The following is a 14723-nucleotide window of genomic DNA, read 5'->3' on the forward strand; positions in this document are numbered from 1 at the left end:
GATTAATTCTTCTTAAAAATCAATGGAAATTCTAAATTTAGTCTGTGTATTAAACTGGGACAAAACTAATAACAGTATTTTGCCAAGGGCACTTGGCCTTACTCCCATTCTCTCACACTTCAGACATAAATCACTGAATGAATCCAGCACTGAATAAATGAATGATCCATAATTTCCTAAGACAATTCCAATTTTCATCTTGCACAAATCTACAAAGCTGATGCACCCGCACAGCACTTGAACTCCTGGTAGGTATCTTTCAAGGCCAAGGCAGTTCCTCCTCCCGAATCCAGTTCCCTCCGCCTGGATCATGCTCCCAAGGCTCCCTCATTTCATTCAGGTCTCCTGCCAAAAGACACTTCCTCACAAAGGCCTCTCAGACCGACCCCTTCCCCACTCCCAACTTTACAGTCCACTCCCCTAGCCCTACTACATTTTTATTCATGAAGATTTACGGCATTTTGTTACATATCTATACATCTTCTTGTCTGTCTCTTCCCTAGAATATACAGTCCAGGAGGGCAAGGGCTGGGGTGGCTTCGTTTGCTGTGGGATCCCGGCACCTAGAGCGGAGCCCAGGACATAGTAGGTGCTCAGTAAATCACAAATCTCTTCTCCAAGGCTCCAAGGCTAGTTTCCCAGAGCCGCAGCTCTCTTCTTTCTTAGCCCGGCCCACCTCTACTCCAGCTCGGCCACCTCTACCCCAGCTCGGGTCCTCATTCCCGCACCCCCGGCCGCAGGGACGGCGCGGCGCACCCACCTCCCAGACCCCGCGACTGCGGTTGGGCCCCGCGGCTTCGCTCAACCGCGCACCTCCCGGGCCGCTGCGCCTCTGCGCTGGCCCCAGGCCGCCGCCGTGCCCGGCAGTGACAGTGACAGCGACCGCGCCGCTGCGCTCCCGCCGGCCCCGCCCGCAGCCGTTGGGACCCACTAACTGCCTCAAAAAGCCTGGGATTCGACTTTGAATGGTCCGTTAATGTGGTCGCAAAACGTGACTCGGTTCATCGGGCGCTCCCTGTAAGCAAGACAAGCACCCACCTGGGGTCCGAGCAGGGGTCCCGCTCGCGGTCGGGGTTGTCCGGCCCCTCCCGGCTTCTCACCTGCGCACCGCACGGTCCAGCCCTGGCGGCTGCTGGGGATCCCTCCGAGCGCCCCCTCAGGCGTCTTCCTGCCACCGGGCGGGGGAGCTCTTTACGGGGAAACAGTTTGGGGCCCCACCACCCTTGGCGCCGCCGTTAGGAGGGTGTGAACGTATCTATTTTCAAAGATACCCGAGCCCGTCACCGCCTGCAGCAGGAAGGTAGTGCCCGGGCTATCCCCGCGGGCGGGCCGGCAGGGCTGGGAAGGCCCAGGGCGAGATCCTGTAAAGAGTTATTTCGGGCCGCGCACGGTGGCTCACACCTGTAATCCTAGCACTTTTGGAGGCCGAGGAGGGCGGATAACTTGAGGTCAGGAGTTCGAGTTGGCCAATATGGCGAAACCCAGTCTTTACTAAAAATACCAAAATTAGCGGGCTTGGTGGTGGGCTCCTATAGTCCCAACTACTTGGGAGGCTGAGACAGGAGAATCGCTTGAATCCAGGAGGCGGAGGTTACAGTGAGCCGAACTCCGCCATTGCACTCCAGCCTGGGTAACAGATCAAGAATCCGTCTCAAAAAAAAAAAAAAAAAAAAAGGTTATTTCGGACTCAGGAGATCTTTTTGGATGAAAAGCCCCGCGGTCGTTCTCTCCACCTCCTGGAAAAGACTCTCTAGGGTTTTCGGCTTTGGAGTAATAAAGATCATCCCCGGCTGCCCCATTGGTGCCATCCGGGGTAAGGCCCCTGCAGACAGCACAAACGTGTTTTGGAGAGATTGTTCTCCCCCAGCCCAAGCATAAGGCTTACCTTGGAATTACCTGGAGCCTTACCACGACAGCATGGCCTTCAGTACAGTATTGACAAGTCAATAGCAAACAAGGGCCATTAAAAGGGTCTATACTGCATTTCTCAAATGAAGATATCTCAGTCAACAATAAACATGTCAAAAGGTGTGCAACTGAATTGTTGATCAGGGAACTTCACATTAAAACTACATGAGATACCAGTTTGTGCCCACTAGAATGACTAAAACAAAGATGGGAGTTGGGGTATGGAGAAAAAAGGAAGTGAATGCCAAACCTGGGGAATGTGGAACATTCAGAACTCTCACACATTTGTTAATGGGGTACAAATCGATAAATTGTTTGGCAATATTTATTAGAACATATGCCTACCCCATGATCCAAGAATTCCACTCCTAGGTATATACTCAACAGAAATGCACACATATGTTCACCAAAAAGTAGGTACTAAAATGTTCATCTCAGCCTGGCCTTTGTGTTGAGTATTTTAAAAGTATATTTAGGCAGGATGCGGTGGCTCATGCCTGTAATCCCAGCACTTTGGGAGCCCAAGGCAGGTGGATCATGAAGTCAGGAGTTCAAGACCAGCCTGGCCAACATGGTGAAACTCTGTCTCTACTGAAAATACAAAAATTAGGTAGGCATGGTGGCACATGCCTGTAATCCCAGCGACTCAGGAGGCTGAGGCAGGAGAATCACTTGAACCCAGGAGGGGGAGATTTCAGTGAGCCGAGATTGTGCCACTGCACTCCAGCCTGAGCAACAGAGCGAGACTCCATCTCAAAAAAAGAAAAAGAAATATGTCCATTAAAGTACAATAAACTTATATTTCCTTCATGGTAATATTATTTACATGTGCATTCTTTTTACTTGGTCAGTCTTTTCAGATGATTTTATTAATCTCATCAAAGAACCAACTTTTGGCTTTGTTGCTTATCATTTTACTATGGAGTTTGTTGTAAATTTTATTGGGGGAACCAGCCCCCAGTATTTCAACGTAGGTTCCTTCTATTTTCCATAAGTGTCAGCCAGCTGAGAAATAAAGAGAAAGAGTACAAAGAGAGGAATTTTACAGCTGGGCCTCCGGGGGTGACATCACATATGGGTAGGACCGTGACGCCCACCTGAGTCGCAAAACCAGCAAGTTTTTATTAAGGATTTCAAAAAGGGAGGGGGCGTACGAACAGGGAGTAGGTCACAAAGATCACACGCTTCAAAGGGCAAAAGGCAGAACAAAGATTACGTGCTTTTGAGGAAATAGGACAAGGGCAAAATTGGAACTACTGATAAGGGTCTATGTTCAGCTGTGCACGTATTGTCTTAATAAACATCTTAAATGAAGGAAAACAGGGTTCGAGAGCAGAGAACCAGTCTGACCACAAATTTACCAGGGTGGAGTTTCCCAATCCTAGTAAGCCTGAGGGTACTGCAGGAGACCAGGCTGTATTTCAGTCCTTATTTCAGTCCTTATTTCAGCCGCATAAGACAGACACTCCCAGAGCGGCCGTTTATAGACCTCCCCCAAGGAATGCATTCCTTCCCCGGGGTATTATTAATATTCCTTGCTAGGAAAAGAATTTAGTGATATCTTCCCTACTTGCATGTCTGTTTATAGGCTCTCTGCAAGAAGAAAAATATGGCTCTATTTTGCCAGACCCCACAGGCAGTCAGACCTTATGATTTTCTTCCCTTGTTCCCTGAAAATCGCTGTTATTCTGTTCTTTTTCAAGGTGCACTGATTTCATATTGTTCAAACACACGTTTTACAATCAATTTGTACAGTTAACACAATAGTGGTCCTGAGGTGACATACATCCTCAGCTTACAAAGATAACAGGATTAGAGATTAAAGTAAGATAGGTGTAAGAAATTATAAGAATATTATTTGGGAACTGATAAATGTCCATGAAATCTTCACAATTTATGTTCCTCTTCTGTGGTTCCAGCCAGTCCTTCCATACGGGGTCCCTGACTTCCCGCAACAAAATTTGTTGCATCTCATGATTTATTGATTCCAATGTCATGTATTTTTGACTAACATCACAAGGAAATTTATTAATTTCAACAGATAGCTCTTTTCCTTCCTTTTCTTTATCTTTCTTTCCTTTTTCTTTCTTTCCTTTTTGGAGATATGGTCTCACTCGGGCACCCAGACTGGAGTGCAGTGGTGTGATCATAGCTCACTGCAACCTCAACCTCCTGAGCTCATAAAAACCTCCCATCTCATGTGGTTCCATGTAGCTGGGACCACAAGTGAATGCCACAACACCCAGCTAATTTTTTTATTTTAGTAGAGATGAGGTCTTGCTATATTACCAAGGTTGGTCTCAAACTCCTGAACTCAAGCAATCCACCTGCCTTGGCCTCTAAAGTGCTTGGATTACAGGCAGGAGCCACTGTGCCCAGAGGGAAACTATTATTATTATTATTTATTTATGTATTTATTTTTTGAGACAGAGTTTTGCTCCTGTTGCCCAGGCTGGAGTGCAATGGCACAATGTCAGCTCACTGCAACCTCTTCCTCCCAGGTTCAAGCGATTCTCCTGCCTCAGCCCCCCGAATAGCTGGGATTACAGGCACTCACCACCACACCTGACTAATTTTTGTATTTTTATTTTTATTTATTTATTTTTGAGATGGAGTCTCGCTCTGTCACCTAGGCTGGAGTGCAATGGTGTGATATCGGCTCTGCAACCTCTGCCTCCCGGGTTTAAGCCATTCTCTGCCTCAGCCTCCCAAGTAGCTGGAATTACAGGTGCCCACCACCACACCTGGCTAATTTTGTCTTTTTAGTAGAGATGGGGTTTCACCATCATGGCCAGGCTGGTCTTGAACTCCTGACCTCAGGCAATCCATCCACCTCGGCCTCCCAAAGTGCTGGGATTACTTGCATGAGCCACCATGCCTGGCCTGGGAAATTGTTTTTAATTTTCTGTTCTTTTTATGAAAATCTTCACTAAGTTTTAGTAAGTTTACTTTTTCTTTGCTCTATGTTTTCCACCAATATACAACATTGCTAACTTAGGAAAATCAAATATATTCTCACATGAAAGATTTTTGACTATGATCTGAAAGTCAAATTTAGCTGCAGCTTGATCTTATTCCACAGATCTTTTTATACAGAAACAACCAGCTATGCCTTGGGATCAAAATCCAGAACAATCAAATGGAAATTACAGTGAAAATGAACAAAAGGGAAAGCAGAAATGGAGAGAAGGAGGAGGAGAAGCAGGTGGAAAGAGAGAGCGAGAAAAAGAAGAGGAAAATGAAAAGGAGCTGGAAGATGAACAGGAAAAAAAAGGGAAAAGAGAAAAGAAACAATGTCCCAAGGGAAGATTAGTCAGTAAATCCCTCATGGACGCTTTCTGGGCAAAGTTTAAGTTAAACAGGTGCCCCACAATACAAGAGAGTCTATTACTCTCATTTGAATTTGGCATGACACATAAACAGGTATGACATTAATAGACATTTCTTCATTGATAGACAAAGTCACTTGTATAGTACTGTTACTCATATAGACCAATATCCTTATTCCTGTATTAATCACCTCCCACAACTCATTTTTTGCAGATAAGTCAATGGTTTTGTAAAAAGAGGAAGAAATGGCCGGGCGCGGTGGCTCACGCCTGTAATCCCAGCACTTTGGGAGGCTGAGGCGGGCGGGTCACCTGAGGTCAGGAGTCTGAGACCAGCCTCAACATGGAGAAACCCCATCTCTACTAAAAATACAAAATTAGCCGGGCGTGGTGGTGCATGCCTGTAATCCCAGCTCCTTGGGAGGCTGAGGCAGGAGAATTGCTTGAACCTGGGAGGCGGAGGTTGCAGTGAGCCAAGATCGCGCCATTGCACTCCAGCCTGGGCAACAAGAGCAAAACTCCATCTCAAAAAAAAGAAAAAAAAAAAAGGAAGAAATATAATAAAGAAATGTCCAAGAGAAAGCATAAGGAAAAACAAACTAAGTAAGAAAGTGTTTCTTGTAAAATAAAAGGAAGTAGAAGGAATATATTGACTTCCGGAGTTGGTTTGTGTTTCCATTGTTGCTGGGTATGCCTATAAACTTTTTCTTGTTCCAGCCAGTGGGAGAAAAACCACTTACTGTCTTATTTTTCACTCTACTCAAAACACACACAGGCACACACTCACATATACATGCCACCATCTAACATGTAATCATATTACCAAATGTACAAATACAGACATTAGCTTTTTATTGATTGCAGTACACAATTGATAATTTTGTCCTATTTGTTCCTTCGATGCTAAATATATCTGATGATTGTCTTTCCTCTCTAGTTATTGGCAGAAGCTCATGTGATTTTTGGAAGGAATTAAGGACAATATCAAGTTTTTTTGTTTGTTTTTTGTTGTTGTTGTTTTTCTTTCTTTCTTTTTTTTTTTTTTGAGACAGAGTTTCGTCCTTGATGCCCCAGGCTGCAGTGCAATGACAGATCTCAGCTCAATGCAACCTCTGCCTCCAGGGTTCAAGCGATTCTCCTGCCTCAGCCTCCCTAGTAGCTGGGATTACAGGCATGCGCCACCACACCCGGCTAATTCTGTGTTTTTAGTAGAGACAGGGTTTCTCCGTGTTGGTCAGGCAGGTCAAGAACTCCCTGCCTCAGGTGATCCACCTGCCTCAGCCTCCCAAAGTGCTGGAATTACAGGTGTGAGCCTCTGCACCCAGCCCAATATCAACATTTTTAACATCACTGGACTGTATACAGAATTTTAATATATTATTTATCTATATTTATGTAGAAATGTTTAAATATTATCTCACTTGATCATTGTTTTTTGTTTTTTGAGACAGAGTCTCACTCTGTCACCCAGGCTGGAGTGCAATGGCGTGATCTCTGCTCACTGCAACCTCTACCTCCTGGGTTCAAGCGATTCTCCTGCCTCAGCCTCCCAAGTAGCTGGGGTTACAGGCACGCACCACTATGCCCAGCTAATTTTTGTATTTTTAGTAAAAACCGGATTTCACCATGTTGGCCAGGTTGGTCTCAAACTCCTAATCTCAGATGATCCGCCTGCCTCGGCCTCCCAAAGTGCTGGGATTCCAGGTGTGAGCCACCACGCCTGGCCTCACTTGATCATTAAGCAAAATATGGTGCACTCAGTTATCAGTCCCAGGAGAGCAGAACACTGAACACTGGTTACCAACACCGAGGGAATGACTCCCACCACATGGAGGATTGCAAAGATCATCACTGTGCCAACCAACAAGAATAGAACTCCAAATGTCTCCGCTCAATGCACCTCGGTATCAGAGTTGTGCAAAACAATGCAGTCAAGCCATGGGTGGAGCAATGCTTTACTTACAGAGCAAGATCAGCTTCCTGGCAGCCAGTGCAGGGAAATTGGCTATGCTTACCCCTCTGGCGCACTGGGCTTGCCACAGCGAAAGACAGTCTCACAGAAGACAATAAGCCAGCACAGGTTACATGGGCTCTTTTTTCTTTTCTCTTTTTTTTTTTGAGATAGAGTCTTGCTCTGTTGCCCAACTGGAGTGAAATGGCACAATCTCAGCTCACTGCAACCTCCATCTCCCAGGTTCAAGTGATTCTCCTGCCTCAGCTTCCTGAGTATCTGGGATTACAAGCACCTGCCACCATGCCCAGCTAATTTTTGTACTTTTAGTAGAGACGGGGTTTCACCACGCTGACCAGGCTGGTCTTAAACCCTGATCTCAGGCGATCTGCCTGGCTGGGCCTCCCAAAGTGCTGGGATTAGAGGCATGAGCCACTGCACCCGGCCTCTTTTTTTTTTAAATTTGAGACAGGGTCTTGCTCTGTCACCCACGCTGGAGTACAGTGGTGCAATCTCGGCTCACTACAACCTCCATCTCCCAGGTTCAAGCAATTCTCGTGCCTCAGCCTCCTGAGTAGCTGGGACTACAGATGTGTACCACTCCATCAGGCTAATTTTTGTATTTTTAGTGTAGATGATGTTTTACTATGTTGGCCAGACTGGTCTGTACTCCTGGCCTCAAGTGATCTGCCTGGCCCACAAAGTGTTGGGATTACAGATGTGAGCCACTGCACCCGGCCGGGGTCTTTTATCTCTTGGTAAAGAGGTATTCCAGGCCCACGGTCTATTCTTATAAGGCCAAGTCAGAATTGAAAGACTACGTGCATGAGACTGCACTTCCCGCAATTATTACTCTAAATTATAAATAAGGAAGCTGAATTGCTAGGAAAACACGTGATTTCATCAATAAATAACAGTTCTTGGCTGTCTGAGCCTGAATTTGTACTCTCATGTCTTAGTTTCATAAGCTATGTATTTTCAGTTATAACTTGAGACATAGTCTAGGCTCTATCAATTTGTTTCATAAGTAGTGTTTGGATGCTCTTAGTGTCCTCTGTTAAAATTCCACTGTGATAGTTTTTTGGTTTTTGTTGTTGTTTGAGACAGAGTTTCGCTCTGTCGCCCAGGCTAGTGTGCAATGGTGCAATCTCGGCTCACTGCAACTTCCGCCTCCAGGGTTGAAGCAATTCTCCTGCCTCAGTTTCCGAGTAGCTGGGACTATAGGCACCTGCCACCACGCCTGGCTAATTTTTTTTTTTTTTTTTTTTTTTTGTATTTTTAATAGAGACAGGGTTTCACCATGTTAGCCAGGATGGTCTCAATTTCCTGACTTCATGATTGGCCCGCCTCAGCCTCCCAAAGTGCTGGGATTACAGGCATGAGCCACCGCGCCCAGCCAATTTTGTATTTTTAGTAGAGACAGGGTTTCATCATGTTGGTCAGGCTGCTCTCTAACTCCTAACCTCAGATGATCCGCCCGCCTCGGCCTCCCAAAGTGCTGGGATTACAGGCATGAGCCACGACGCCCGGCTGTTTTTTGTTTGTTTTAGACAGGGGTCTCACTGTGCTGCCTACACTGATCTCAAAACTCCCGGGTTACAGGGATCCTCCTACCTCAGCCTCCCGAGTAGCTGGGATTGCAAGTGTACATTACCATGCCCAGCTGATGTGATGGTGTTTCTAATGTTCCTGCACCATTTCTGCCTCCACAACTTTCTTACCCCTACGAAATGTTAAAATGTATTTTAGAAAGATTACTTTGTCCTTCAATAAAAATTGTTTTCCAGATTTAACATATTTTGATGTATATTAAATATATAGACCATGTTGTGAAGCTTTTCTTTACCTTTTTTTTACAGATGGAAGCTCTATGAGTTGCCAAGGCTGGTCTCGAACTCCTGTCCTCAAAGGATCCTCCCACCGTGGCCTCCAGAAGTGCTGTGATTCCTCGCATGAGCCATTGTGCCTAAGATGTTTTTTCTTTTTTCTTTTTTGAAACAGAGTCTCACTGTGCTGCACAGGCTGGAGTACAGTGGCTAGATCTCAACTTACTGCAACTGCCACCTCCCGAGTACAAGCAATTCTCCTGCCTCAGCTTCCTGACTCTGGCTGAGACATTTTATATGACACCATTCTCACCAATAAATGGAGTTCTGAAAGGATAAACAAGAAAATATTAACAATCATTAATTCCATGGAGTAGAACTAAATGAAGGAGCACAAAGAAGTTCCTATATATCCTATTTTTACACTACTGTGGTTTTAAAGTTTTTATAATGGACATTGATTTTATTTCAGAAAAAAGTCAATAAATAAATTACCAACCTCTCGAAATGTCGTGAGACTGAAAGGGAAATCCACTGTAGAAGCTACTGAGTTCAGAGCATTCTACAACTTGTCAATATATCTCTAAACATCCCTTCCAGGCCTGGCGCGGTGGCTCACGCCTGTAATCCCATCATTTTGAGAGGCTGAGGCAGGAAGATAACTTGAGGTCAGGGGTTCGAGACCATCCTGACCAACATGGTGAAGCCCCATCTCTACTAAAAATACAAAATTAGCTGGGTGTGGTAGCGCATACTTGTAATCCCAGCTACTTGGGAGTCTGAGGCAGGAGAATTGCTTGAACCTGGGAGGCGGAGGTTGCAGTGAGTTGAAATCATGCCATTGCACTCCAGCGTGAACAACAAGAAAGAAACTTTATCAAAATAAATCAATAAAATAAAATAAACATCCCCTCCAAACATGGCATTTCTCAACAAACCTGATTATGCTCCTGGAAAGGTGATTTTTTTTTTGGAGACAGGAATTATTATTGCTAAAATAGTTGAAGCCTCTTTTTTTTTTTTTTTGAGACAGTCTTGCTCTGTCACTCAGGCTGCAGTGCAATGGTGCAATCTCAGCTCACCACAACCTCTAACTCCCGGGTGCAAGCAATTCTCCCTGCCTCAGCCTCTGAGTAGCTGGGATTACAGGCACCCGGCACCATGCTCAGCTAAGTTTTGCATTTTTAGTAGAAATGGGGTTTGCCATGTTGGCCAGGTTGGTCTTGAACTCCTAACCTCAGGTGATCTGCCTGCCTTGGCCTCCCAAAGTGCTGGGATTACAAGTGAGAGCCACCACCCCTGGCCGAAGCCTTCTATTTGTACTTCCCTGACAACATCCCTCTTCCCATGAGAATAAAATTATCTTGCATTTTGCATTTCGCATTTCCACACACTTAATATTTTACCATGCCTGCATGCATCCTAAAGCAATATATGATACTGTATTGCATGCTTTAAAATGTATATGAATGTTAGATCTCATTCCTTTGCACTTTACTTTTTACCTAAAAATTAGTTTTTTGTTTTGTTTTTTTTTTTCTGAGATGGAGTTTTGCTCTTGTTGCCTAGACTGGAGTGCAATGGTGCGATCTCGGCTCACTGCATCCTCCGCCTCCCAGGTTCAAGCAATTCTCCTGCCTCAGCCTCCCAAGTAGCTGGGATTACAGGCGCCTTCCACCATGCCCGGCTAATTTTGTATTTTTAGTAGAGATGGGGCTTCACCATGTTGGCCAGGCTGGTCTCGAACTGCTGACCTCAGGTGTTCCGCCCTCCTCGATCTCCCAAAGTGCTGGGATTACAGGCATGAGCCCCTGCACCCAGCCTTTTCGTTTGTTTTTATTTGTTTGTTTTTAAGACAAAGTCTTGCTCTGTTGTCCAGACTGGAGTGCAGTGGCACAAACACAGCTCACTCCAGCCTCAAATTCCTGGACTAAAGCGATCCTCCCACCTCAGCCTCCTCAGTAGCTGGTACCATGGGCACAAGCCACTATGCCGGGTTAATTTTTTTTTTTTTTTTTCATAGAGACAAATTCTCACCATGTTGCCTAGGCTGATCTTGAACTCCCGGGCTCAAGCAATCCTTTCGACTTGGCCTCCCAAAGTGCTGGGTTTATAGGCATGAGCCACCACACCCTGCCTGAAATCTAACTTTTAAAAAGAGCTTTATTGAGATATAATTTCAAATACATACAGGTCACCCATTTAAAGTGTATGATTCAATAGCGTTTGAACATTTCATTATTTTGTGGGGAATCTAAGTTTTTTTTTGTTTTTTTGTTTGTTTGTTTTTTTCTGAGATGGAGTCTCACTCTGTCTCCCAGGCTGGAGTGCAGTGGCGTGATTTCGGCACACTGAAACCTCTGCTCCCCAGGTTCAAGCGATTCTTCTGCCTAAGCCTCCCGAGTAGCTGGGATTACAGGCCCCTGCCACCACGCCTGGCTAATATTTGTATTTTTAGTACAGACAGGGTTTCTCCCTCTAGATCAGGCTGGTCTTGAATTCCTGACCTCGTGATCCACCTGCCTCCCAAAGTGCCGGGATTACAGGTGTGACCCACCAAGCCCAGCCTAATGTCTAGTTTCTTTTGAATGACTAGGTGACAGCATTCTATGTCATGAAAATATTTTCGAAGGCTGGGGGCGGTGGCTCACGCCTGTAATCCCAGCACTTTGGGAGGCCGAGGCGGGCTGATCACCTGAGGTCAGGAGTTCCAGACCAGCCTGACCAACATGAAGAAACCCCGTCTCTGCTAAAAATACAAAATCAGCCGGGCGTGGTGGTGCATGCCTGTAATCCCAGCTACTCAGGAGGCTGAGGTAGGAGAATCGCTTAAACCTGGGAGGCAGAGGTTGCGGTGAGCAGAGATCACGCCATTGCATTCCAGCCTGGGCAACAAGAGCAAAACTCTGTCTAAAAAAAAAAGGCCGAGCACGGTGGCTCACACCTGTAATCCCAGCACTTTGGGAGGCCGAGGCAGGTGGATCACGAGGTCAGGAGATCGAGACTATCCTGGCTAACACAATGAAACCCCGTCTCTACTAAAAATTCAAAAAAATTAGCCGGGCGTGGTGGCGGGCACCTGTAGTCCCAGCTACTCGGGAGGCTGAGGCAGGAGAATGGTGTGAACCCAGGAAGCGGAGCTTGCAGTGAGCCGAGTTTGTGCCACTGCACTCCAGAGCCTGGGTGACAGAGCGAGACTCCGTCTCAAAAAAAAAAAAGAAAATATTTTCTTCACAGGATGGTTTCCTTTTACATAGCCTGCTAAGAAAATTTCTTTCTTTTTTTTTTGAGACAGTCTCACCTTGTCCCCTGGTCTGGAGTGCAGTGGTGCGATCCTGGATCACTGCAACCTCTACCTCCTGGGTTTAAGCTATTCTGCCTCAGCCTCCCGTGTAGCTGAGGCTACAAGCATCTGCCACCAAACCTGGCTAATGTTTGTATTTTTAGTAGAGGCAGGGTTTCACCATGTTGGCCAGGCTGGTCTCAATCTCCTGATCTGAAATGATCCACCCACCTCACCGTCCCAAAAGTGCTGGGATTACAGGCGTGGACCATGGTCCCAGGCTGAAAATTTCTCTTAATTTGCAATATTATGCAGTCCATGGCCCCTCTTCCTCAAATACTGCATTAAGAATATTGTTACTGTGGGCTGGGCACAGTGGCTCATGCCTGTAATCCCAGCACTTCGGGAGGCTGAGGCGGGTGGATCATGAGGTCAGGAGTTCGAGACCAGCCTGGCCAACATGGTGAAACCCCGTCTCTACTGAAAAGACAAAAACTAGCCGGGCATGGTGGCATGAGCCTGTAATTCCAGCTACTCCGGAGGCTGAGGCAGGAGAATTGCTTGAACCCGGGAGGTGGAGGTTGCAGTGAGCCGAGATCGTGCCACTGCACTCCAGCCTGGGCCAGAGAGCAAGATTCCATCTCAAAAATATATATAAATATATATTTAAAAAATATATAAATATATATTATATAAATATATATTTTAAAATATATAAATATATTATATAAATATATATATATAGTTTCTTTGGGAGACCAAGGCAGGCAGATTACTTGAGGCTAGGAGTTCAAGGCCAGCCTGCCCAACATGGCAAAACCCCACCTCTACTAAAAATACAAAAATTAGAGGGGCATGGTGATGCATGCCTGTAATTCCAGCTACTTGGGAGAATGAGGCCTGAAAATTGCATGAATCCGGGAGGCAGAGGTTGCAGTCAGCCAAGATTATACCACTGCACTCCAGCCTGTGTGATAGAGCGAGACTCCCTTTCAAAAAAAAAAACAAAATTAAAAAAAAATTATTGTTATGAATTGAATGCTTCTACTCCCTCAATATTAATATGTTGAAATTCTAAACCCCAATGTGCTGGTACTAGGATATAGAGCCTTTGGAATGTGATTAGGTAATAAGAGTGGTGTCTCATAAATAAGATTAGTGTACTTATAAAAGAGACACCAGGGCCAGGCTCAGTGGCTCAAGCCTGTAATCCTAACACTTTGAGAGGCCAAAGCAGGCGGATTACCTGAGGTCAGGAGTTCAAGACCAGCCTGGCCAACATGGTGAAAGACCCCGTTTCTACTAAAAATACAAAAAATTAGCCGGGTGCAGTGCCACATGCCTGTAATCCCAGGTACTCTGGAGGCTGAGGCAGGAGATTCTCTTGAACCCAGGAGGCGGAGGTTGCAGTGAGCTGAGATCGTGCCACTGTGCTCCAGCCTGGGCTACAGAGCAAGACTTTGTCTCAGAAAAAAAAAAGAGACACCAAGCTGGGTGCAGTGGCTCATGTCTGTAATCCTAGCACTTTGGGAGGCCGAGGCGGGCAGATCACTTGAGGTCAGGAATTTGAGACCTGCCTGGCCAGCATTGTGAAACCCATCTCTACTAAAAATACAAAAAAATTAGCCAGGCATGCTGGCACATGCCTGTAGTCCCAATTACCTGGGAGGCTGAGGAAGGAGAATGGCTTGAACCTGGGAGGCGGAGGTTGCAGTGAGTCGAGATTGCGCCATTGCACTCCAGCCTGGGTGACATAGCAAAACTCCATCTCAAAAAAAAAAAAAAAAAAAAAAAAAGAGAGACAACAGGCAGCTCTCTCCTGGATTTTTCCTTGTGAGGACGCAGCAAGAATACAGATACCTGTGAACCAGGAAGCATGCCCTCCCCAGACAGTGCATTTGCTGGGGCCTTGATCTTGGACTTCCCAGCCACCCAAATCAAGTGTTGGTGCTGAAGTGGAGAAAAGAGAAAGTGTTTACACTGGTGGAAATGTAAATTGGTGCAGCCATTATGGAAAGCAGTATGGAGATTCCTCAAAAAATTAAAACAGAACTACCCCATGATCCAGCAATTCCACTTCTGGGTATATATCCAAAGGAAATGAAACCAGCACCTTGTAAAAATAACTGCATCCCATATTCATTGCAGCATTATTCACAATAGCCAAGATATGGAAACAATCTAAACGTCTGTGAAGAGATGAATAGTAGCCTGGCCGACTTAATGAGACCTAAGCTCTGTCAAAAATTTTAAAACTCACTGATGCCAAGAAAGTTCTGGGTACAAAGAAAAAAAAATTAGGCGAGTATGGTGGCATACACCTGTAGTCCCAGCTACTCAGGAGGCTAATGTATGTATTTGACTGTTCCTATATCCCATATATAAGAGAGTTCATGTAATATTTTTTTTCTGTCTGGCTTATTTCA

The 14723-nt window shown here is 45.6% G+C and overlaps 2 protein-coding genes across 12 annotated transcripts in view; one reads left to right on the forward strand and one right to left on the reverse strand.

The window, feature by feature from the left end:
- LOC112135750 (solute carrier family 2, facilitated glucose transporter member 3) overlaps positions 1 to 1128 on the reverse strand; it is a 55721-nt gene extending 54593 nt beyond the window's left edge. The window contains exon 1 of one of the 2 annotated variants that reach the window (XM_024256563.3): positions 1039 to 1128. The gene's annotated coding sequence lies outside the window, so the exon portion shown is untranslated. Of the gene's footprint in view, positions 1 to 760; positions 908 to 1038 lie in introns of those variants that run through there. The other variant, XM_054526761.1, reaches the window with a different exon arrangement.
- LOC129049039 (NANOG neighbor homeobox-like) lies at positions 725 to 9908 on the forward strand. Of its 10 annotated transcripts, none has more exons than XR_008511800.2 (4): positions 773 to 1017; positions 4991 to 5331; positions 5452 to 5840; positions 9048 to 9848. XR_008511800.2 is itself a non-coding variant. In XM_054526764.2 (3 exons), exons 1-3 carry the CDS (start codon positions 1705 to 1707, stop codon positions 9226 to 9228), a joined length of 489 nt encoding a protein of 162 aa, XP_054382739.1. In that variant the 5' UTR covers positions 1024 to 1704; the 3' UTR covers positions 9229 to 9886. The 10 variants fall into 10 exon arrangements, 2 of the variants coding, with proteins under 2 accessions (XP_054382739.1, XP_054382740.1); XR_008511798.2 differs by having other exon boundaries at positions 776 to 1300; positions 9048 to 9846; XR_008511805.2 differs by having other exon boundaries at positions 999 to 1300; positions 5005 to 5331; positions 9048 to 9849.
- Positions 9909 to 14723: the final 4815 nt, after the last annotated feature.

Source organism: Pongo abelii, chromosome 10 (genome assembly GCF_028885655.2).
Source record: "Pongo abelii isolate AG06213 chromosome 10, NHGRI_mPonAbe1-v2.0_pri, whole genome shotgun sequence".
Lineage (NCBI taxonomy): Eukaryota > Metazoa > Chordata > Mammalia > Primates > Hominidae > Pongo > Pongo abelii.